Raw genomic sequence first — 23207 nt, forward strand, 5'->3', positions numbered from 1 at the left:
ATGGATAAAGAAACTGTGGCATATTTATACAATGGAATATTACTCCGCAATGAAGAATGATAAAATTATGGCATTTGTAGGCAAATGGTCGAAATTGGAGAATATCATGCTAAGTGAGATAAGCCAATCTCAGAAACTAAAGGACGAATGATCTCGCTGATAAGCGGATGAGGACATATAATGGGGGGTGGGAGGGGTTAGCATTAGGTTTAGGGTTAGGTTTAGAGTTAGGCTAAGGAGAGCAGTAAGAATGAAGGAAAGAAGGACTGTATAAAGGGAAAAGGGTGGGAGGGGTGGGGGGGAACGGAAAAAAAAAAGAAACATCATTACCCTATGTAAACGTAAAAAAATAAATTAAAAAAAAAAAAAAAAAGAATATTTGTGTTGGGATAATTAGCTGTTCATTTGGGGGAAAATCAGATTCCTACCCCACATTGAATAAAAATAAATAAAGCCCCAGATGGATTAGATATTGAAGTACAAAGAAAGATGTTTTTAAAATGATATTTTTATCATTTTGGTGTGGAGAAGAGACAAACCCCAGAACACATAAAGGATGAAAAGATTTGACTACATAAAAATGTTAGTACCATATGTGATTTAAAATAATAACAAGAAAAAATAAGTTGTATCATCTAGGCAGTGGAATTACAGATGTTTAAAAATATGGTTTCATACAAAAATCTTTAAAAAATATTTTAGGGGCTGGGGAAATAACTCAGTCAGTAGAGTGCTTGCCCTGGGTTCGATCCCCAGCACCCAAAAAAAAAAAAAAAATTTTTAGTTGTAGATGTACCCAATACCTTTTATTTTGTTTATTTTTGTGTGGTGCTAGGGATTAAACCCAGTGCCTTACATGTGGTAGGCAAGCATTCTACCACTGAGCTACAACCCCAGCCCCACAAAAATCTTTGTCATATTTTCTTATATATTCTTAGTGTAACCAGAAAAAGTTTTAACTTATACATTAGTATTTTCAGAAATGAAAATTAAGGAATATGTGTCTTTGAAACCTAGATTATTGTGAAAAAGAATATAATTCTAGTGGTGCCTTAGTCTGGAAGATCAAGGAGGAAAGGAAACAGGGAGGAAGGTAAACAATAAATAAAGAGTAAAAGTTCTCTAAGTTGTCTTACTGATGGGAATATACCTTGCTGGAAGTAAAAAATTGTTTCTTAAAAATTGATCTCTATCCTGCTTATTAAAATTAGGATATCTTTGTATAATTGGCTGTCTCTCCTCCAGAAGTTAATCGGTCATTTGGGTAGTTAGGTGGTAGGTGTTTCCTCTACCTTAGAAATGACTTTTTAAATCATTTTAAATATGAAGGAAATTAAGCTTATAATTATGTCCTTAGGATCAAAGTTCTGATCGTACCAGTCTTTCTTCAGTGGGAGCCCAGGATTCTGAATCTACCTCTTTGACAGATGAAGATATTTGCCATGAGATGGAAGGAGCTGCTTCCTCCCAAGAGAGCAGTGCCACTTCAGGGACCAAGGGAATTGATCTCAGTCGAGCAAGCCTGGAAAGTTCTGCCTCCCTAGAAGGTTTATCCAGACAGTCCTGTCATATTGCATTTGATTTATAGTACCTTTACTATTTTTCTTTATAATTTAATTTTGTTTTTCAACTTTGTAAAAGTCTGCAAAGAAATCCAGAGAAAAACAATAAAAGCCAAAGCACTTTTAGAGAAGACTAGTTTCCATTCCCACCCCCTCATATGATTCTCTTCCTATTCCTCAAAGTAACCATTTTTTATCTTTTCATTGCTTTTCTTAATGTAAGATTTAGTATTTTTTATATATCCTTATTACTTCCCTTTCTTCTCATTCAAAAGGTAACTATGAATTCTTTCCTACCCATCGCTTTTTTCACTTAACAGTGTATCCTGAAGATCATTCCATATCATCCATAGTGATGTTCCTCATTCATTTTTACAGCTGCATAGTTCATCATATGTGGTTGTATCAGTTTATTTTAACTTCTTCCCTACTGATGGACATTAAATTTCCAGTCTTTATAATGCTACTGTATATACATATGTATACATACATATATATATACACACATATACATGTCATGTTATATTTTTGCCAGTGTATATCTTTAGTTGTCATTTATAAGAAATTTCCTATGGGCTGGGGATATAACTCAGTTGGTAGAGTGCCTGCCTTGCAAGCACAAGGCCCTGGGTTCAATCCCCAGCACCGCAAAAAAAAAAAAAAAAGAAAAAGAAAAAAAAGAAATCTCCTATGAAATTGTATTTGAGAATCTTGTGTTTAACATGATTTCCTATCCCCTCTATTTCTTGTGAACTGGTAGTTTATACCATTACATTTTGCACTGAAAAAGATTTTTTACATTATTGGTTTTTTCTAAATTACTTTTAATATTTTGAATAGAACACATTGAGAATTTATGGAAGTAAAAGATTCTTATATCCTTTCACCAATTTTAATGGTTTTGCTCTTTGTTTTTTAATAATGAACAGGCTCCCTGTCAAAGTTTGCCTTACCCGGGAAATCAGAAATGACATCTTCTCTGAACACAAGTAACACAAATATCTTCCAGAACTATGCAATGGAGGTATACAATTTTATTCAAGAGTATCTTTGTGTACTACTTCATAAAAAGTACATTTAAGTATTGATGATTCTGGTAGAGTAATAAAATATGAATATGAGTAGAGTACTCATATTACTCTGGTAGAGTAATAAAAAATAAATATGTAGCATCTGAAATTTTAGAATATATACCTCACCCAAATAAAGTTGAAATCCAGTTTTTGGATATTCATTATTTCAGATTATTGAAGTCATATTACTTTATTAGGGCATTTCCATTCTTTCTTTGAGATTTTATAGCATAGCACTTTTTTTATTCTTTGATACATGTGTATTCTCTTTGAACATTTATGTCACACCACAAATACCAATTTTGCTATGCAAGCAGACTTTTGTGAGAGTGCAGGAAACTGTTGTGGCATTAAGTTGTCAACTTCTTCCGTCATGTTTTTCATCCTTTGTGTCAGTTTGATGTAGATCTCTGCAGGGTAGGCTCCAAAATCCCATTTTCTTGCAATGCAAATTATGCTTTCATACTTCAAAACTTTTCCCTAATTTTTCTGTAAAACTTGCTTCCAAATATATTTGTGAGTGTGGCTGCTGTTTCATGCTAGGTTTCATAAAAAATTGCATATAGCTGGAAAATAAGTGATGAGCATTGATGTTGCCATTTACAAAGTTTCTGTGGCTTCAGGAATTTATGTAACTTATAAATGCAATTTCAGCATTTACAGTTATCTACTGTAGTGCTTTTTAAACTGTCTATAGTGATAGAATAGGCTTGTATTTTGTTTAATTCCTAATTTGATATTCATAAAATACATTGATTACACACTTAGAAGTTACAACCAGGTCAAACTACTTTATAGGTTTCTGAGTTCTTTCAATCACTTTACTTACTACAAACCAGTAAGAATTTGTGGATCAGTAATGGCTCAGTGACCATACTTTGAGTAGTACTGATCTATAATTACAGATACCTGTTTGAGGTACTAGCAGATTAATGCTTGAGTTTACTTTTCCATGAATAAATTACAGCAAATTTTATAGTAATGATAATGGAAAAAATGGTCAATTCAATGCAAGTTTCCTTTTCAGGCAAAAATTTGGGGAATGGATTTAGCTGAAATAGTTAAAGATGAGTGTAGTATATAAAACACTGAATGTAGTCCATTTCTTGTTTGTAATGTTCCAATACTTCTGAGTTTTAATTATCCAATAGATTTATTAATTGAAATCATTTTAAATTTGTAACATGCACTAACCAGCTTGCTTTATAAAGTGCCATCTTCTCCCTTAGGTTCTCATCTCAAGTTGTTCTCGATGTAGAACTTGCGATTGTCTTGTCCATGATGAGGAAATCATGGCTGGCTGGACAGCAGATGATTCAAATCTCAATACTACATGCCCATTCTGTGGCAATATTTTCTTACCCTTTCTGAATATTGAAATAAGAGATTTAAGACGACCTGGAAGGTAATAAGTTTTGCACCACCCAATCCCACCTTTATATTTAAGTATCATGTCTTCAAGTTTATCTCCTTTTTCAAAAAAATTCTTCAATTCACATTCCAGATACTTTTTGAAGTCAAGCCCTTCTACAGAAAATACCCACTTTCCATCCTCCTTTTCAAGTCAGGCAAAGCAGACTTGCATTTCCACATCAACTTCTGGTCTTGACAAATCTACTATCTCTGTTCAAGGGAATTTTGACATAAATAGGTAAGTATGATTATGGGGAACTAGGATTTTTCTTTTTTCTCTTTTTTTTTTTTTTTTTTTAATACTGGTCTTATTGTGTTGCTCAGACTGGTCTCAAACTCATGGGCTCAGGTTATCTGCCTGCCTCAGCCTCCCAAGTATTTGGGACTAGAGGCATGCACATGTTTTAGATGTGCAACAGATGAATCAGCTGAGCTTTTCAAGGTTTAAATTTCTGTGAAAAGTAAATTTATAATCTTAAATTCTTATTTCTAGCAAACTATTAAAATTTCCTAATAACCTAAATGTTTAAATATTGTTTTGCTATGCTTTGTGAACCTTCAGGGTTTAAGTTATGTGTACATATGGTAGTGTTTACTAGTATTTTAAAGGTTAAAAAAAAGTCTGTAGAGGGCTGGAGATGTGGCTCAGTTGGTAGAGTGCTTGCCTTGCATGCACAAGGTCCTGGGTTCAATCCCTAGCACTACACCAAAAAAAAAAAAAAAAAAATCTGTAGATCCCTTGAAGTTTAGAATGATCATCTTTTTCTTATCTCCATCTCTTCATAAATTAAGACAATACTAACTCTGGAATATTTAATTTTATACTTAGGACAATTGAATAATTTAAGAAAACATTTGAGCTGATATAAGAACTATAAAATTATAATTTATACTATTATTATATTAAAACTAATTAAGTAACCTACACTTAAATGCAGAAACTGACTCCATTTTGCATAAGTGCCAAGTAATCCATAAAAATCTTAACAGGTAAAACTATAGTGGTACTTGCATATGCCAAAAATTGACTGTATGGCATTGGCAGGCTAACATGGCCTCTTTGGTCATAAATACTTAGGACAGTACAACCAAAAATGCACTTTCTTTTTTCATAGATCTGTTGTATCCCTTATCTTTGTCTTTTACTCACTTGTGATTGCTGAAAGAACATGTGTCCATTTCTTCTACTTGGTATCCCTAAAGGCTATTGTGGTTCCTGCTGTACAAAATTTGACCACTAAGTGTTTTGAATAAAAGAATGAATCTTGAATAGTTAATGTTCACTTAATATAAAGGAAAATATATGTGACTACTACAGTACTTTAAAATACATCCCATTTTAAAGCCCAAGTAGCATATTTCTTTTAATTTCTCGTGCTATGTTCAATTCTGATTCTAAAGAGAAGAACATGGTTCTTCTAGATGAAATAAAGTAAATTTAGACACTGATCTGTTTTTTTTTTTTTCTTTTCTCAATACCCAAGCAAATCTAAACCGCAGGAAAATTCCTGTGCCCGAAGTATTCAGATCCCTGCTAATAGATCAAAAACAGCTATATCAAAATGTCCAATATTTCCAATGGCCAGAAGTATTAGTACTTACGGCACCTTGGATAAAGAAGATACTGGAAGACAGAAACTCTTTCCTACAGGCAGCCTGCCAGCTACTTTACAAGGAGCTACAGTATGTATTTTGGGTTTTTTTAAATGTGGAACTGAATCATTTATGAATGATTTTGTTCTCCTTGTCCTGAAGAACCTTTTTAGCTTCAGAGTCTTATCCATGATAGAATTATGTTACCTTTCTACTTATCTGGAAATCATTGACTTTTTTTTACAAATAGTTTAGTATCACCCTTATATTTATCATTTATGTTTTTTATTATTCAACAGGATTCTTTAGGATTAGAATGGCACCTTCCAAGTCCAGATCCTGTGACTGTTCCATATCTTAGTCCATTAGTGGTATGGAAAGAACTTGAGAGCTTATTGGAAAATGAAGGTGATCATGCAATAACAGTGGCAGACTTTGTGGACCATCATCCAATTGTTTTTTGGAACCTGGTGTGGTATTTTAGACGTCTTGACTTGCCCAGTAACTTACCTGGATTGATTCTTTCTTCTGAGCATTGTAATAAGTATTCAAAGGTATGAGAGTAAAAATTAAAAGGTACTGCTACTGTCACCATCATAATGTTTGCATATTCCGTGGTAAAAAATAAGGTTCATTTTTATGCTAAATATTTTTATAACCATCTAAATCATTAAAAAAGTAGAATTGTCTTAGTATTATTTACAAATAATTTTTTCTTACAGTATAACAGTAAGACAAAGTCATGGCTTTTAGTCTTCTGAAATTTACAGAAATGTGCTTGAATTTCTGTTATCACTTGAAGGAATAGACTGAAAGCAATTCTCATGAGAAGGGTTTGTGAAGTAGCCCCACTCAAATCTCATACCTCCTTCAAAAACAAGCCTAATAGGGGCTGGGACTATGACTCAGTTGTAATGTGCTTCATGCGTGAGGCCCTGGGTTCGATCCTTAGCACCACATAAAAGTAAAATAAAGTTATTGTGTCCATACCCCCCCCAAAAAAAAGCCTAATTATTTTCTTAGGAGAATGTCTATAATTCATATTCAAGCGTGTGCTACCATTCTCTTCATTCCTTTACTCTGAATTTTTATTTAACAGGCAGTTAGTTTGTTTTGTGTTTGTTCATTTATTTAAATGTTTTTGTGATGCTGAGGATCAAACCCAGGGCCTCACACATGCTAGGAGACACTCTACCACTGAGCTACATCCCCAGCCTCCATTGATGTCTTTGATAGATTGTTCTGTGTTTTACCTTTTAGTGTGCTGTCACTGCCACTAAAGCTCAGGAACTTTATCTTCTCCCTTACTGTATTTCACATCTATTAAGTACAGGTACTGTTGATTTTCAGTACATCATAAATGGGTGACAAAAATGGTAGCTCAGTCTTAATTATCTGGGTAAGGGGTGTATACAACTATAAAAAATAAAACTCCTGGGACTGGAGATATAATTTAATGGTAAAGTGCTTACGTAGCACACGGGAGGTGCCTTGGTTTGATCCCCCACATTACAGAAAAAGAAAGAAAGGAATAGAACTCTTGGATTCATCTTTCTGTGGACTTTGAGAGTCATGAGCAGGGATAAGATTAGTCCTTCATGGAACCATTTCTCATTCATCTCAAATGCTTTGTAAAATCTATTACTTTTAGAAATCATTAGCTGCAAACCAGGCATGGTGGCACATGCCTGTAATTCTAGCAATTCAGGAGGCTGAGGCAGGAGGATCACAAGTTCAAGGCCAGCCTCAGCAGTTTATCAAGGCCTTAAGTGACTTAGTGAGACCCCCACTCAAAATTTTAAAAAGGGCTGGGATGTGGCTCAATGGTAAAGTGCCCCTGGATTCAATCACCAGTGCCAAAAAAGAAAATAAATTCTTAGTTTCTCTGTTCAACACGTTTTCCTGCAGTAAATATCAAATGCATACAAATCAATCATTTTCTATTTTTTTCCTCCTGTACACTTATAATCTAAACAAAAAATTATGAAGATTTTATAAAATATTTACAAGAATTATCATGTAAGGATCACTAATGAATATTTTTTACTCTACAACACAGATTCCCCGCCACTGTATGTCTGAAGACAGTAAATATGTTTTAATACAAATGTTATGGGACAATATGAAATTACATCAGGATCCAGGGCAGCCTTTGTATATCCTCTGGAATGCCCACAGTAAGTTCCCTCATAGAATGCTGACTTCATTCATGAGAGAGTAATCTCTACTTGATTTAAATAGCCTAAACTTACATGTAACTGACTTATTTCACTATACTACTTTTTGTCTTACAGGTCAAAATCGTACTCTTTTGTTTGAGAGTGAGTGTTAAGTTTGATTTTTTTAGTGCTACCTTCTATGTAGGTCAGATTTTTTTGGTGATTTGGTTTTGGTTTTTGGGGTGCTGTGTATGTGCTGGAGGGGTTATGTTTTGTACCATTCAGCTTTTAGCACATTGCTTGTCCCAGTTTCTTATTTTCTATTTGTTTTCATCCCTGGCTGCTAATTTCCTTCAGAGGCTGTATTAAAGGAATCTACTTTGGGTTATCTGTCTGAAACCCCAAAACTTCCAGTTTATTTTTGTCATTTTTGTGTTGTTTTACCTTTTTTGCTTTCTTCATTCTTAGATTTCTATTCCTTTATCTATTGCTGTTGAACCTATTTTTAGTGTTTTGTAACTTCTTTAGCAGCTGTCAGTTACTATTTAATTTCTTCTTTCTACACAGAACATTTCCTTCATCTGCTCTTGTTCTTTTACAGCCCAGAAGTATCCAATGGTTCATTTATTACAAAAAAATGATAACTCATTTAACCAGGAGCTATTGAAAAGTATGGTAAAAAGCATTAAAATGAATGATGTCTATGGACCAATGAGTCAGATTTTAGAGACACTGAATAAGTGTCCACATTTTAAAAGACAGAGGTAAGTCATTCTCTTAAATGAACATAATCCTCTAAGCAATTACACCTTGTTTGCTTAGTAATTTTTTAGAATATATCATGTTTATGTTAACATAAATATTTTGTAGAGAACATATAAATTATATGGATACTAATATTTTCTTCATGCTTTTTACTCCCTAGGAGTTTGTACAGAGAAATACTATTTCTCTCACTTGTAGCACTGGGAAGAGAAAACATTGATATAGGTAATGCAACATAATAAATAATACATAATATTGACATGATGTGTTATAATTTTCTGTGTTTTATATTTATAATTTGTTATATTAGTAAAAAATTGTTTCTTTGGTTTTTATCTATTGTAAAAGGTACTTTGATACTTTGGTAAAGATAGTAATAATAAAGATAAATAATAAAAGTAATGTAACAAGTACTTTCCATGTATTATCTCATGTAATTCTGCCAGAAATCCTATGAGAAATGGGTACTATTGTCATTTTCATATTATTGAGGATACTGAGGGTCTCAGAGATGAATAGCTTAATCTTAGGTTTCACAATAAATAATAGAGTCGTATTTTAACCAGGCAGTCTTAATTTCCAATCCAAGGCTTTAACTAATGTGTCATATCACTGATAATGTGAGGCTTGTTCAGAAAGAACGTAAGCTAGCTGAATATATATTTTAGGCGATTCTAAACTTTTTCGATTGGTTGTATCCTTCTCCCAGTTATTATACTTGGTCTCGTTTTGTTTTATTTTGTTTTTGTTTTTTGTTTTTTGTTTATTTTTGAGATGGGACTTTGCTGTGTTGTCCAAACTAGCCTTGAACCCCTGGGCTCTAGCAATCCTCTTGCCTCAACCTTCTGAGTGCTAGGACTGTGAGTCTGTGCCTCTGCACCTGCCTAGCTTAACCTGTTAAGTTTCTACTTCCAAATCCTAAGGGGAAAAAAGGAAAGGAAGGAAGAAAAAAGAAGGAAAGAGAAAAATTAGTAGCAGATTTAAGTGCTAGATTTAATTTAAATAACTGTCAGGCATTGAGAGACTCAAGTAGAGTTTTGGCATTCTGTTTCTAAAGTTATAATATTGCACATAGTATGATGAAGATGAGAATTGATCAACATAATTCATCTGATAAGAGTGGTTTCTGAGTTGGATGCCCTACATAAGCCCACTAATTAGTTAATGAGAATATATAACAGTAGGTGATTGTACACTGGTTTTAACAAAAATGAATTAATTTTTTAGCATCAGCACTTCATTTAACTTTTAAAATGCCACAGCCATTGATTAGTACTGTCAGTCATGATGATGATATATAATAAGCAGTATTACAAGTAACTTAAATCAGATGGAGCATGAATAGAAAGCAAGGTCTCTCACCAGGGCTGGCCTTCCAACACTTCACTGAGGAGTAGGTAAAAAAGCAGTAGTTAGTGAGTGAAGAGGGCAACTCAATGCTAGTATCCCTAACTCAGTATCTCAAGGGTTTATCAGGTGCTATCTAACTAGAAGTAGTGTACCACCAGGAATTGTCAGCCATCATGCCAAGAGATTGTAGAATTTGGCAGCAAAGGTGCATAGGGTAAATGGCAAGTATCTTACAGAATGAAATTATTAGATGAGTGTAGTATTTTAAATGAACATTTTAGGAACAAAGACTCATTTAGTTAGAAAATTAATCTGCTCATATAGAAAATAGGAATGGGAAATTGATTTACACTAAAATGGCCTTAAAATATTTAGCTTCAATCCAACCTATATGAGATCAATATTTAGTATCTTTGTTTAAAAAAAAAAAAGTATTACCCAGAGAAGTATAAACAAGGAACACTGTACTTAGAAGTCACATTAAATTGCTGATCACCTAGTTGAAATAAAGTTGGGACTCTTGGGAGAAATTCTGATAGAAATGTAAAAATTATTTAGAATCAAGGAATATTTGAAGGAAGTATAGATGTATTTAACCTGTAATATTCTTTGTAAGTGAATATTGAATGAATGTGTCAAGCTGACCTTCCCACTAAAAAGAGGAACAGGATGAATAAATTCAGATTGCAACCAGGGGACTTTGAGCAGAATGATATGAATATTTGCTTTTTACTTTAATGGTTGTGGAAACACTGGAGAGTGTTAAAAATAAGAAACTTGACAAATGATTCTAAAGTTCAACTGGATAATAATCATGCAGGAATAGGCTAGAATAATATAGTAAAGAAAATAATAAAGGAATTGAAATGGTATAATAATGAAGTTATAGAAAAATAAAGGAAGAAAGGTGACATAATAAAAATAGCAAAATTGCATATATAAATCTTTCTTTATCAGTAATTGCATTAAATGTAAGTTCACTAAACTTTCCAACTAAAGGACAGATCTTCTAGAAGAATGAATTTTAGCCTAGGTGTTTTGGCACATACTTGTAATTTCACCTACTTGGGAGGCTGAGGTAGAAGGATCACAATTCAAGACTGGCCTGGGAAATTCAGCAAGACCCTGTCTCAAAATAAAATAGAAAGGGATAGGGATGTAATTCACTGCTTACCTAGCATGTGTGACACTCTGGGTTCAATCCCCAGTACTGGAGGATTGGGGGGAGAGCCCACCAAAAATGTATTATAAATATAAAAATATATACATGTTAGAAGAAAATGTAGGTATAAGTCTTGATGACCTTGGATTAGGCAGTGATTTCTTGAATATGATATCAAAAGCACAAGCAAACAAATAAAAACCAAATAAAAAATAGATTAAATTGGACGTCATCAAAATTAAAATCCTGTGTGCATTAAAGAACAGTATCATAAAAGTGTAAAGATAACCTACAGATAAAATATTTGCATTATGTCTGATAAAGGCTTAGTAATCAGTATATATAAAGAACTTTTATAACTTGGCATTAAAAGCAATCCAATTTAAAACTTGACAAGGTATTTGAATAGACATTTCTCCAAAGATACAGGAATGACTAATAAACACAAGAAAAGATGCTTAACATCTTTAATCATTAGGAAAATGAAAATCAAAACCACAATTATATACCACTTCACACCTTCTAGGATAGCTATTGTGAGAAAAACAGAAATTAACAAGTATTACCAAGGATGTGAAGAAATTGGGATTCTCATTTATTGCTGGTGGGAATATGAAATTATGTAGCCATTGTGGGAACAGTTTTTTATCTCTTCAAGATGTTCAATATAGAGTTATGACCCAGCAATTCCATCCTAGGTGTATATACTCAAGAAAATTGAAAACATATGTTCTCATAGAAACCTCTACATGAATATTCATAGCAACAGTATCCATAACAGCCCCAAAAGTGGAAAAATCCACATATACATCACCTGATGAATAGGTAAACAGAATGTAACATATTTATATAATGGAATATTATCTATAAAAAGAAATGAAGTATTGATACATGCTACAACATGGATTAACCTTGAAAACATGCTTAGTAGAAGAAGCCAGACACAAAGACCTATATACTGTATGATTGAGTTTATATGAAGTATACAGGATAGGCAAATCTGTAGTGATAGAAAGTAGATTACTGGTTACAAGGGGCTAGGTGGAGGGGTGGATGGGAAATGATTGCTAACTACTATGAGTTTTCTTTTTGGTGAGATGAAATGTTCTAGAATTAGGTAATGGTGATGGTTGTACAATCCTGTGAATATAGCCCAGAAAAATGACTTTTACACTTAAAATCGGTAAATTGTATGGCATGTGAATTATATCTCAATTTTTAAAAGGTAATCTGATAATAAAAGGAATATTCAAGAAATGTTATTTGAAGAATCAGAGGATTTGCCTTTGTAGAAGCTCCTGTAATTATAGCAAAGTGACGCTAGCACAGGCAGAGCTAGAAAACTCAATAGGACAGAGTAAAGTCTAGAAAGAGACACAGATATCTATAAGAATATAATGTATGATAAAATCACTCAGGAAAGGTAGTCTATAGTGTTGGAAAAATCATTCTAGCCACTTGGTAAAGATGCTGAAACTTGCCAAAACAAGGCAGAGCGTTATTTTAGCTCAACCTTTTAACTATGATGAAACAAAGGATACCAAGAAAAGATCATTTTTATCATTCCTTTATTCTCTACCCAGTAAAAGCCCAGGACATGTTCAGGTCTTCCCCTAGCCCTCTGCCAAATGTAGTTTCATTGAATGTCCAAAGAAGTCTGAACCGCCAAGCTGCACTTACTTGCCCATGCAGTTGGCTTGGAACTCAAACCAGACTCTCTGGGCACCATCGTGGTACTGTTTCAGAGGGGAAAGATGATATGTTGTCTGTCATCTCCATAAATCAAAAATATGGAACCTGAGTAACACTCAGACGTAATTTATTCGTCATTTGGATCTCTGAGGGGCAAATTTTTCCCCTGTGTGTGTTAAAAATTAGTGGTAAGGTAGCATAATTTCTACACAGAAATGTTTAAAAGCAACTTTTAAACCCATGTTCTCCCTTTTTTCACATGTGAATTATCTTCTGTGCAAGAAGTGCACAGGCCTTAGTATAATGTCCTTAATAATAGTAAAAGTCAGTCTACTAGCTCCATCTATTTCCCATGAGAAATATGGGGGGAAAAAAATCATTATATTAGTTCAGAGATATTTGGGTTTTTTCCCAAGACTATCCCATAATAGGAAGTTTAGAACATATAAACCAAAATAAGTTCCTGTTGGGGCAGAAAATTAAATATAAAAAATGAAAAAGTTAAGAAAATATGGATGATTTTTTTCTCAGTTCTGATGGGAAAATACCATTACTTATTATTACCATTTATTGAGAAAGAAAAGCAAGACACAAAAATTGTGTATGGTATTTTATTTTAAACTTTTTGTGCTTGGTAAATTAAAACTGGTCCATGCAATCTAGCTGTAAAGTACTATGGACTCTCAGGTCTTCTGAGAGCTCTAACTTTGAAATTGTTGGTACTTCAGATAACAGAAATGGCCTAGAGATTCCTTCTTAGCGCCTAATTCAGATTCCTTCTTAGCCTCTAATTCTGTGGTTCTGTAGTATCATAGAAACTTGATTGTTGTCCATGTCAGACATAATTTTTTTATAGCTTTATTTGTTTATGAATTTTTGCAGATGCATTTGACAAAGAGTACAAGATGGCATATGATCGTCTCACACCTAGTCAAGTCAAGAGTACACACAACTGTGATAGACCACCAAGTACTGGAGTGATGGAATGTCGAAAAACCTTTGGAGAACCTTATCTATAAGATGTGTGTGTGTGTGTGTGTGTGTGTGTGTGTGTGTGTGTGTGTACATTCAATATATATTGTATAGTTATTGTACAAAGTAATTTCACTTTTAGACTCTAAACATTTTTCTCTTCAGTTTTTGAGATTGCAACTGTAAATGGTTGGGGAAAGTTCAGAGAGCTTCTGTACTAAATGTTTTCAGAAGAGGTTAGGGAGAGAACCACTTTGTTTCCCATTTCTTTTCTCTTTAACTTCCTGCAATAAGTAATTAAGTATTTTTGCAATGAGAAAATCCCTTAACGAAATTGGTTGCCATAAAATATGACAACTGTCTTATGATTTCTCTTGGAAGAGACAGATAGAAAAATCATGTATGGAACCTAAACAGAAATGTAAGATTAAAGTATCTCTTGTTTTCATAGACTATTCAAATGTTTTGACCATGAAGTTGTATTATACATATTTTAAATTGTTTATAGTAAGTTGATATTTTTTTAATTTTTAAATTTAATATAGCAAAGTTAAAATGAACTTAAACTTATGAAGTGTTTATTTTCCTTGTCTGCTATTATTTGAGGTAATTAGTACAGCTGCAGATCTCTATATGTATATCTATATATATATTTTTTATTACTTGGGAAAATTGAATTTTAAAATGTTAGTACTAGGTCAGTGTCCTCCTAGGATTGCATGTTAGCACCGTAAGCCTGACTGCAGTGAGTGTGTCCTGGCAAGAATGGTGTGCACTGCCCAGACTGACTCACCGAGCAGAGAGTCACCAGACCACGGTTCCAGAATCTCTTCTATTGCTGTTAGATACATACAGGACACAGAGAAAGTGGCTCACAATGCAAATATGAACTTAAATTTTAATATTCTACATGAAAACTTATATTGGGAAATATGACAAGACAATTGACTATTCCAAATTTTATCTTATTTTAATATCTAAAATATTGGGTATGATGTAAATTGTACTATAAAATATTTATCTGAAGTATGAATTACTGGGGTATTCTGTTAATACTATATATAAATATTCAAAGTATTTTTTCAACAGTAGAAAAATAATAACCCTCTAAAAGTACAGCCAGGTAGAATTTCCCATATTGAGGAACTTAGCTTTTCAACCAATATCAGAATCTGAAGTATGTGGAATCTAAAATGCAGAAATAGCCAGAAATTAGACAATAATAAATTGACTGTTTAAATACCATGAGTATTAAATTGACTTTTGAAAATATATTTTTAGCCACATTATTTCTAGTATCACTTTCTTTGGGTAATTTCTGGTAAGGAAAAAGCATCCTTTGGCTGTTAGAATTATTTATAAATTTTTTTCAATATGCGCCTGTACATATTTGCATAGATTTTCATTAATGAAGGAAGTTTCTGGTCAGTTTTAAAGAAGAAAAGTGAATGGTCCTAAATTGGATGTGTAAAACCAGTAGAGTTCATGACACTTTGAAACATCTTAGAGTCAACCACAGAAAAACCACCTTTTGATCTCATGCCATTAATGAATAGCACCATGCTGAAACATTTCATAGCTTTTCTACTCTGACAAATAATGGAGTTTAAAAATGCAAAACTTCAGTTCAGTTAGTTTGAGACTGAGCTTGCTTACTTGAAAAATCTGGTGCTATACATACATCTGCCTTCCTTTTATTGTTGGTTTTTTGTTGTCTTTCTTTGTTACTGGGATTGAACCCAGGGGCACTTTACCTCTGAGCCACATTCCTAGCCCCTTTTTTAGTTTTTATTTTGAGACACAGTCTGGCTAAGTTGCTTATGATCTCATTAAATTGCTGAGTCTGACCTTAAGCTTGCCATCCTCTTGCTTCAGCCTCTTAGGTTGCTGGGATTATAGTAAGATTATAGACATGTGCCATGATGCCTAGCTGCCTCTCCTTTGTAAACACCACTCCAGTTTTATTTTTCTTTGCTATTGAAATCCAAGCTTCACATTCTACTTGAATCTTATGGTTCTTTAAATCATTTGAAAGTTGTCAACTGACAGAGACATTTGATAGAGGAGGCTTTGGTGTTGGTAGTAAACATCCCTCCAAACAGAATTTTGAGGTTCATTCTCTTCAGGTTTTCATTGTTTGTTTTTATTCTCTTCTAAGAACACTTGCACTATTGTTTACTTTTTCTGTAATATCAATAATATGAAGGAATCATAGTTTATAGATTTCAAATATCTTGACAGAAAGGAGTGAGGCAGAGCCCATTCTTTATAGTTCAAACTCGTTTGAAAAACTGAATGTAATTTTTATCTCCTACCCCCACTGATTTTGTTTCTACTTTTAGATAAATTTTTATTTCCCCTACTTTTAATCCCTAGGGATTATTATTGCAGAAAGTCAGTCTTTAAAAATAAAACCTAAAACATGAATAGAAAATGGTAAACCCTGCTCCAAAGAAAATTAAAATAGGGATCATCCTTTAAAATAACTGTACAAATTTTTCGGTTTTCTGTTGACCATATGTTTAAGAGAATCATGGCCAATCATGTTAGACAGAGATGCCCTTTTACTATGTTATCTCTTATTTTCTTACTCTTAGTTTTGTTTATATGTTTAAATTATGGAAAATAAACTATGCTTTGTGCTAGTATAATCTGTTTATTACACTTATTATGTTTTATTGTCACACAATTATATTTTATATTGTATTTTAGATCTTCAGATTTTTCCTTCTCTTGCCAGACAGGGAATTATGCAGCTATTCATCTTCTGATTTATCCTTTTTCTGACCTTTCTGGAGTTTTTTCCTTTAAAGTCCTAAAACTACCAGCTTATTTTATCATAAGATTTTCTAATATATCTCCCCATTTTCATATGTAGAAAAATAACCCTGGAAAACGTTGGTTCAATATTTTAGGCAGTGAATACTTTTTTTTACTTTGTGCTGATAATTATTATTATACTTTAGCATAACTAACAAGTGTTGGCTGATTCTATATAGAAATTATGTTGTATTTTGTGGAAAGAAAATATTTATTTGGTAATATGCAGTAAGTACTTCAGCTTTATTTTTATTTTTTCCACTAGAACTTAAAAGCTACTATTAGGCACTTTATCTCAGACAAATAGGGAAAGAGCAGGCTGCCTCTTTGAGAGGGTCCTTGGCCATTATGCCAGAGTGCGCATACTCCTGCTTTGTTAAAGCACTAAACTTTAAGAGTTGAACTCTAGTAATTGTATACCAAGTTACTTTAATATCCTTAGTACCTGGTGTCTTATCATTCCTTCAAACTACCTTCCTCCTCTGGCTTCAAAGAAAGTATATTTGCTGGCTAAATTATTTTTTTACTAAAGTAGCAGTACACTAATCAACAAGGAATTTTCTTCTCTGATTTCCAAAAATCTGTGTGCTTGTGCTTACACTCTGAAATGGTAACAGATTTCTGATAAAGTTATTACTGCCTTTCCACAATTGCTGTTCCTTTGGATGGCTTCCTCCTTTTGTATTTGAAATTTTTTCTTATCAAATGTGATACTGTAATAAAAATCATTGGAGCAACTGATAAGACTTTTCTATAAATGAAATCCTCTATATTTTGTTTTATCACAGCAAAGGACCTGAAGATCAGAATGTGCCTTCAATTGTATAGGCAGACTTGGCCCAGGGTATCCTGACAGGCCCTGGTGATCCCCTGGGGATGATCAGACCTTCTTATGAGCCCTGTCTTTGCATCTTTCCTAACAACCAGTCACAGAACACATTGCAGGCTGCACCTGCAGGGCAGCCCTCCCACCAAAAAGGGATCAGAGCCAAGGATATTTATTGGCATTGAAAGCCAACCAGTCATCTCCATTTATCTACCAGGCTGTTCCCTAAATATTAAATTCCCAGTTCCACCCCCTTTGGTATTCAATATTTAAACAAATAATAATTCTGATATAGGCAATGTATTAGAAAAAAAATCAAGCCTCTAATTTGATAGCACTCTTTTCAGATCTCTTCTTGATGTATAATGTTCAAATGTGTAGTCACCACTTATACACATACCAATTTTCAAATATTTGAAATTAATTCCTTTTTTCATTTATATATAGAATCCTAATCCATTTAATTAGGAAGAATTTCACATTTTTAGAAATCTGACTCAAAAACCTATTGCCAGAACCATCAAGGAAATGCAACTCTAAGGGGTGTGAAGAAGCCATCACGCAGCCACTGTCTTCCTGTTCAGACACTTGTGCAGGACCCCTTAGACTTTCTAGGCTGAATGAATGACCTAGAATTTGTCCCAGGTAACTATGCAGATCATTTGCCTATCAAATGAGAGGATCATTTCAATATTATCTTGACATTTTAAGATGGTACTTTCTTAAAAAGCATGATTTTTATTCAGTTGGAGGTTTGTAAATGTATGAACAGAAATTTTAATTTCCAAGCCTAACAAATTGTTCTTTTAGAAGTTACCTAAGTTTTCCATCTCTCTAGAATCTTCTTTCTCTCCCCCAGTGAATTCCTACTCATCTTCCAAATTTCATTTCTTGTAACTTGTCCTTTTCTGTCATAATGTGAAATGATCAGAACTTTCTTTGTAGGCAGAGGGATGCCAGAAGTTCCGCAAACTAGGAAAAGATAATTAGATAATTGGAGTTCATTTTAATTATTAAATGGCTATCTCAGCACTTTTTTGTAATACATTTCACTGTTCATCACTCCTCATTCAGTCTGATGAACATCAGATCCAGGCTGTCATTGAGGAGGTGACTTCCTTGAGGTTTGCTGGTCTTGGCTGCAGACACCAGGTTGGCACCCAGAATTTTGGTATTGGATGTCCCTTCCTATTCCTGGGCCCTGGCATATGGAGAATCCACAGTGTGGCCCCATAAAGAATGAGGTTAATTAATTTAAGAATATAGAATTTGAATACAATTTCATATTCACTAGTCTTCTCTTGAGCATTCTGAGTATATGATCTTAAGAGAAGAATGAGCCTGTCCATGTCTGTAAAACAAAATACCACTGGAACTCATAATTTTTATTGAAATTTAATAAAAATTACTTCCAAATCATGGGAATCCCGAAGTAGTGAAGCAATTAATTACATGAACCAGCTCATCTTTAAAAATGGAGTATTTTGAACACCTTAACCCTCCTGCACCAAAATAATTGATCTTTTTTCCCCACATCTCATCTGTCCTGCTGTCTTCTTTAGTGAATCATTCCTCCTGTTTGTAATTAAATCCATATTTCCCATCATAATCTACTGTCACCCAAGCTCCTTTTGCTCTGAAACCAGTAAGATAAAATTATTTCTAACATGTCCCTTAACAATGCTAGTAAAAGCAGTAACCAGTGCTTTAATATACAAGCATATCAAATTCCACATAAAACATTTAACCACAAAATTTTTAAAAATACAAGTGTCCTTTATATTAGTTACAACACGTTATTGTGTCAAGTATTTCCCCTTGGTAATTGCCTTAAGATCCACTTGTGAACCATACAAGAAACCAGTCTAGCCTTATGATCCTATGTAGGCTGACACACAAAAAATAGCATTGTCCCACTGGATCTCTTACTTTATACTGAATTTGGGCTCTTAAAATTACATCCCTTGCCTAGCGCAGTGGCACACACCTATAATCCCAGCAGCTTGGGAGGATGAAACAGGAGGATGGCAAGTTCAAAACCAGCCTCAGCAACTTAGCAAGGCCCCAAGTGACTCAGTGTGACCTTGTCTTTAAATAAAATATTAAAAAGGGTTGAGGATGTGGCTCAGTGGGTAAGAACACCTGGGTTCAATCCCCAGTACCCCAGTCCCCCCACAAAAAAAATTACATCCCTTTTCACTCACTTGTGGCCATTGTCACTATAAAACATACTGAGGGGGCAGAACCAGGGCAGTTGATTGTCAACCCCTCAAAGTGACCACTGATGGAGATAACTGAAATTTGGGTTTTCTAATAAGTACATATTTTTAAATAGCCCTTAAAGTAGTTTTCCTTCTGGAATCTCCACTCCTCCTAATTCAAGAGCAAATTATAAGTTTTCATTTCTCAGTCTGCTTCCTGTTTTAATTTCACTTTTCAGACTGTAACAATAAAAGCTAATGTTTTCCTTTAACACTAGAAAATACTGGTGAACATTTTACTGGACTATGATGTAGAATGAGAATTGATTTCTGTTATTTTTCCCTGTAGCCTTAGCTCCTTAAACTCAGTAACTGAATATATAATGACTGCAAGCTTGATAAAACTTCACGTCTGAACAGAAAAAGGGGACACGGCAAACTGTAGTGTGTGCTTAGGGCAGAGCCAAGAGAGTGAGATGTAGACCCCCATCTGCATCTTTTGACCAGTGACTCTTCAGGAATGATCAGGGAACTATGAGGAAGGGAGATTTTCTTATTTTTGCTCTGCATATCCCAACCCTAATCCACAGTTCTTTAATTCAGAAGACATTCTGGTTTCGGGGGTCCTTCTGCAGTCTCCACAGGACATATGTCTTCCTGAGAAAGAGGTGACTCCACTCCTCCAGAGGTGAAGGCCCTGACCCACAATGAGCTGCAAGGATAAGTCTCAGTCCCGAACCACATTCACATCAGAAACTCCAGGCTACGCAGTTCACTCTCCTCCATCATGTTCATTCTTTCAGTAATGTAACGAGTTACAACAACTTCTGGCACAACTTTCTCACCTATGTTCATTGTGAACACAGTGACTGACTCAGATAGATACAGGACAGGATATGATTCGATCTTCTAACATCACACTGATTATCAGGAATACAAAGTAAAGAAGGAACATTGTGAAGCCCAGGATCTTGTTCATTCTCCATTTGCATGATGCAATTGAAGAGATCACAAACAGGAGCATGAGAAAAAGCAAAACAATTGCACAAAACAAGCCATTGCTGCTGACTGGCACAGGCTGTAATCCATTGATAAGAGAGAAAAGCAGCCAAGGAACAGGCAAGCTGAAAAATTAAAGAAATACTGTAAATATTTTTAGTTTTTATAATAATTCCATATACCTAATTAGTATTTTACAGTTTACTAAGCACTTATTTTTTTCACACATAAACTATGAAATAGAGCCAAAATTATTAGCCCCACTTCAAAGTGAGGAAACTAAGGTTTGAAGAAATTAAAGTGCCTGTCCAACAGTTCACAGCTAATGATTGGGAGAGCCTGGATTAAAACAGGTACTCTGAGTCAACACTTTTTTTCTTTCCTGCATGCTTTATAATTTCTATAGGACTAACCAGATCAGTTGAATCTCTAAATTTTTATGACTAAAACCTGCATCAGGATAATAAAGTTTCTTTAAATTCTTTAGGGGACTCTCCTATGCCTCTTTACCACCATCTGCCACTCCTTCCCAATATGCACATACACATTCAATTTATTTCTATGTACGTATGTATACAGATGTGCTAGGATCAAACCCAGGGCCTCGTGCCTGCTAGGCAAGCACTCCACAATTCAAATTAAAGGGAACCACATCCAGGACAGGATTGGGGAAATGAAAATAACCCTCTGCTCTGATGAAGTCAGGAGGACAGGGAAGAGGATGGGAACAGGAGAAGGAAGCAGTTGCTTGTTTATACAGAATGCTTTTTTAGAGCCTGTGAGATAGCAGGAACCCAAATGTGAACAAGCTGGAATATCGAGAAGTGAAATGTTTCCTTCCAACCCCTCCTCCATGAACTCCAATATCTGTATTTGACTGTATTTGTAATGGAATGGACTGAGCTTCACTTTTCAATTCATCTGTCAATTCTAGTCAGTTACATTTCTGACAGTATTAAAATTCTGTTAACCAGCCCTCTGTGATGATGAAGGGAGGATACTTTGCTGCCTTGCAGAAACTTAACAACCGTAAATGCTTTTATTCCATGTATAATGAATGAAGCAGAAAACCAGCTCCCAGCCTTGCAGCGTTTTCCAGTTTTACTTAACGTGCCTTAGAAAGTAACATTGCCACTCACCCAACGGTGATATCAAATATGTTACTGCCCACTGAGCTTGATACCGCCATGTCTCCCAGGCCTTTCCGAGCAACAATCACACTGGTGATGAGGTCAGGAATTGACGTGCCTGCTGCTAGGATTGTCAAACCCATAATCTCTTCAGAAATCCCTATTGTTTCACCAACCTGGTAAACAGCAACAGTAATGAGAATCCATGACAAGAGCCCATGAAAACCCGCAGACCCTTCTCAGCGCCAACCCTGTACTACCCTGTGCAGGGGGAGCGCACCTGGAGGAGCTCAGTACACACCCTCACTTGAGAGGGCTGGGTGGCCCCTGCTCCAGGCTGCAGGGAACCATACCGCCCTTCTGTGAATTGACCTACAAGTCTGATACCAGATCTGCCCTCACTGTCAATCCAACTATAATACTTCTGCCTTGCCCAAAGGACTGCTTCTCCAAAAATCTGTTCATAAACATTTCCAGAAAACAGACCCCTGCCCTGTGCCAGGAATCAAGTTAGAGGCCGCAAATGGGAGTATTGCACATGCCCCATTCTCAGCCGAGTGAGAGAAAAAAGCTTGTAAACATTTACAGCTCTGTGAGTGCTATTCCAGGCAGAACAGAAAAGCCCTGGGTGCACAGAGAGAGACTGGTAAGAAGCCAGACAGCCAGCAAAACTGAGCTGGCTGACGGAGTGTGTGGGATTTCACCAGGTGGAGAGGGGTGTGTGCTTCTTGACAGAAAAAGTAGGGAATAAGGCTAATAAGACATGCTCGCTGGAATGGAAAGGCTTCTGGGTCGTGCTACATATGAATACCATGTGAGACAAAAGCTCTGTGCTCACCACAATAAAATGCCTGTACTTTTGAACTTCTAGAAACTACATAAATTCACTTGTTCCTTGATATTCCCTGGGTACTGGAAATTCTTCTTAAGGGGGAAAAGTGCCCTTGGGACCTGCTGATGCAAGGCTGGAGTTGCTGCCGTTCACTCACCTGGTGAGCCCACCACACCATGAAGTATGAGAACATGGCTATCCAAACGATGGATCCCAGGAAGGTGATGACAAAAAACTTTCTAGACTCCTGTTTTTAAAGGAAGAGAAAAAGTGGCAGAGGCTAAAGGTCTTCAGCCCTCCTGAGGGAGCCCCAGGATCAGTGCCAAGGCCTGGTGGAAGAGATGGGAGGAGCTGGAGACCAGAGGAGAGCTGAGGTGTTGTCTCCAGTGAGTGCCGTGAGATGGATGGGCAAGGAGGTGATTGTGGGCGAGTCCAGCCAGGAAGGCACTCAACAAACTCAAGAGAGCTGTTTGCTTATCCTAGATCCAGATCCATCCAGACAATTGGTTTGGCTTCTGCAATCTCACCCTGCCCCCTCCTCTCTGGACCCAGAGACAGAAAATGGACCACCTTTGAGTATAGAGTATCTTAATCAGGTCTTTCCCTACAATAGAAATGCAGGGTAGAAATAGCAGTATCCACCCTGGGTTTTCAGAAA

General features: G+C 35.2%; 2 protein-coding genes across 13 annotated transcripts in view; one reads left to right on the forward strand and one right to left on the reverse strand.

Annotated features, from left to right (window-relative positions):
* Dennd4a (DENN domain containing 4A) overlaps nucleotides 1–17299 on the forward strand; it is a 115469-nt gene extending 98170 nt beyond the window's left edge. For 6 of the 9 annotated variants that reach the window (XM_047541832.1, XM_047541837.1, XM_047541833.1 and 3 more), the window contains 11 exons: nucleotides 1358–1547; nucleotides 2492–2586; nucleotides 3865–4040; nucleotides 4140–4286; nucleotides 5533–5731; nucleotides 5941–6195; nucleotides 7701–7818; nucleotides 7936–7962; nucleotides 8402–8564; nucleotides 8726–8790; nucleotides 13652–17299. In XM_047541832.1, coding sequence (XP_047397788.1) covers nucleotides 1358–1547; nucleotides 2492–2586; nucleotides 3865–4040; nucleotides 4140–4286; nucleotides 5533–5731; nucleotides 5941–6195; nucleotides 7701–7818; nucleotides 7936–7962; nucleotides 8402–8564; nucleotides 8726–8790; nucleotides 13652–13788 — 1572 coding nt within the window. In that variant the 3' untranslated portion in view covers nucleotides 13789–17299. The remainder of the gene's footprint in view (nucleotides 1–1357; nucleotides 1548–2491; nucleotides 2587–3864; nucleotides 4041–4139; nucleotides 4287–5532; nucleotides 5732–5940; nucleotides 6196–7700; nucleotides 7819–7935; nucleotides 7963–8401; nucleotides 8565–8725; nucleotides 8791–13651) is intronic. The other 3 variants (XM_047541838.1, XM_047541839.1, XM_047541841.1) reach the window with 1 other exon arrangement.
* A 616-nt stretch (nucleotides 17300–17915) lies between these two features.
* Slc24a1 (solute carrier family 24 member 1) overlaps nucleotides 17916–23207 on the reverse strand; it is a 36998-nt gene continuing 31706 nt past the window's right edge. For 3 of the 4 annotated variants that reach the window (XM_047541843.1, XM_047541842.1, XM_047541845.1), the window contains 3 exons: nucleotides 22707–22796; nucleotides 21727–21893; nucleotides 17916–20712 (listed from right to left, as the gene is read on the reverse strand). In XM_047541843.1, the coding sequence (XP_047397799.1) occupies nucleotides 20463–20712; nucleotides 21727–21893; nucleotides 22707–22796 (507 nt within the window). In that variant the 3' untranslated portion in view covers nucleotides 17916–20462. The remainder of the gene's footprint in view (nucleotides 20713–21726; nucleotides 21894–22706; nucleotides 22797–23207) is intronic. The other variant, XM_047541844.1, reaches the window with a different exon arrangement.

This window comes from Sciurus carolinensis, chromosome 2 (genome assembly GCF_902686445.1).
Source record: "Sciurus carolinensis chromosome 2, mSciCar1.2, whole genome shotgun sequence".
NCBI lineage: Eukaryota > Metazoa > Chordata > Mammalia > Rodentia > Sciuridae > Sciurus > Sciurus carolinensis.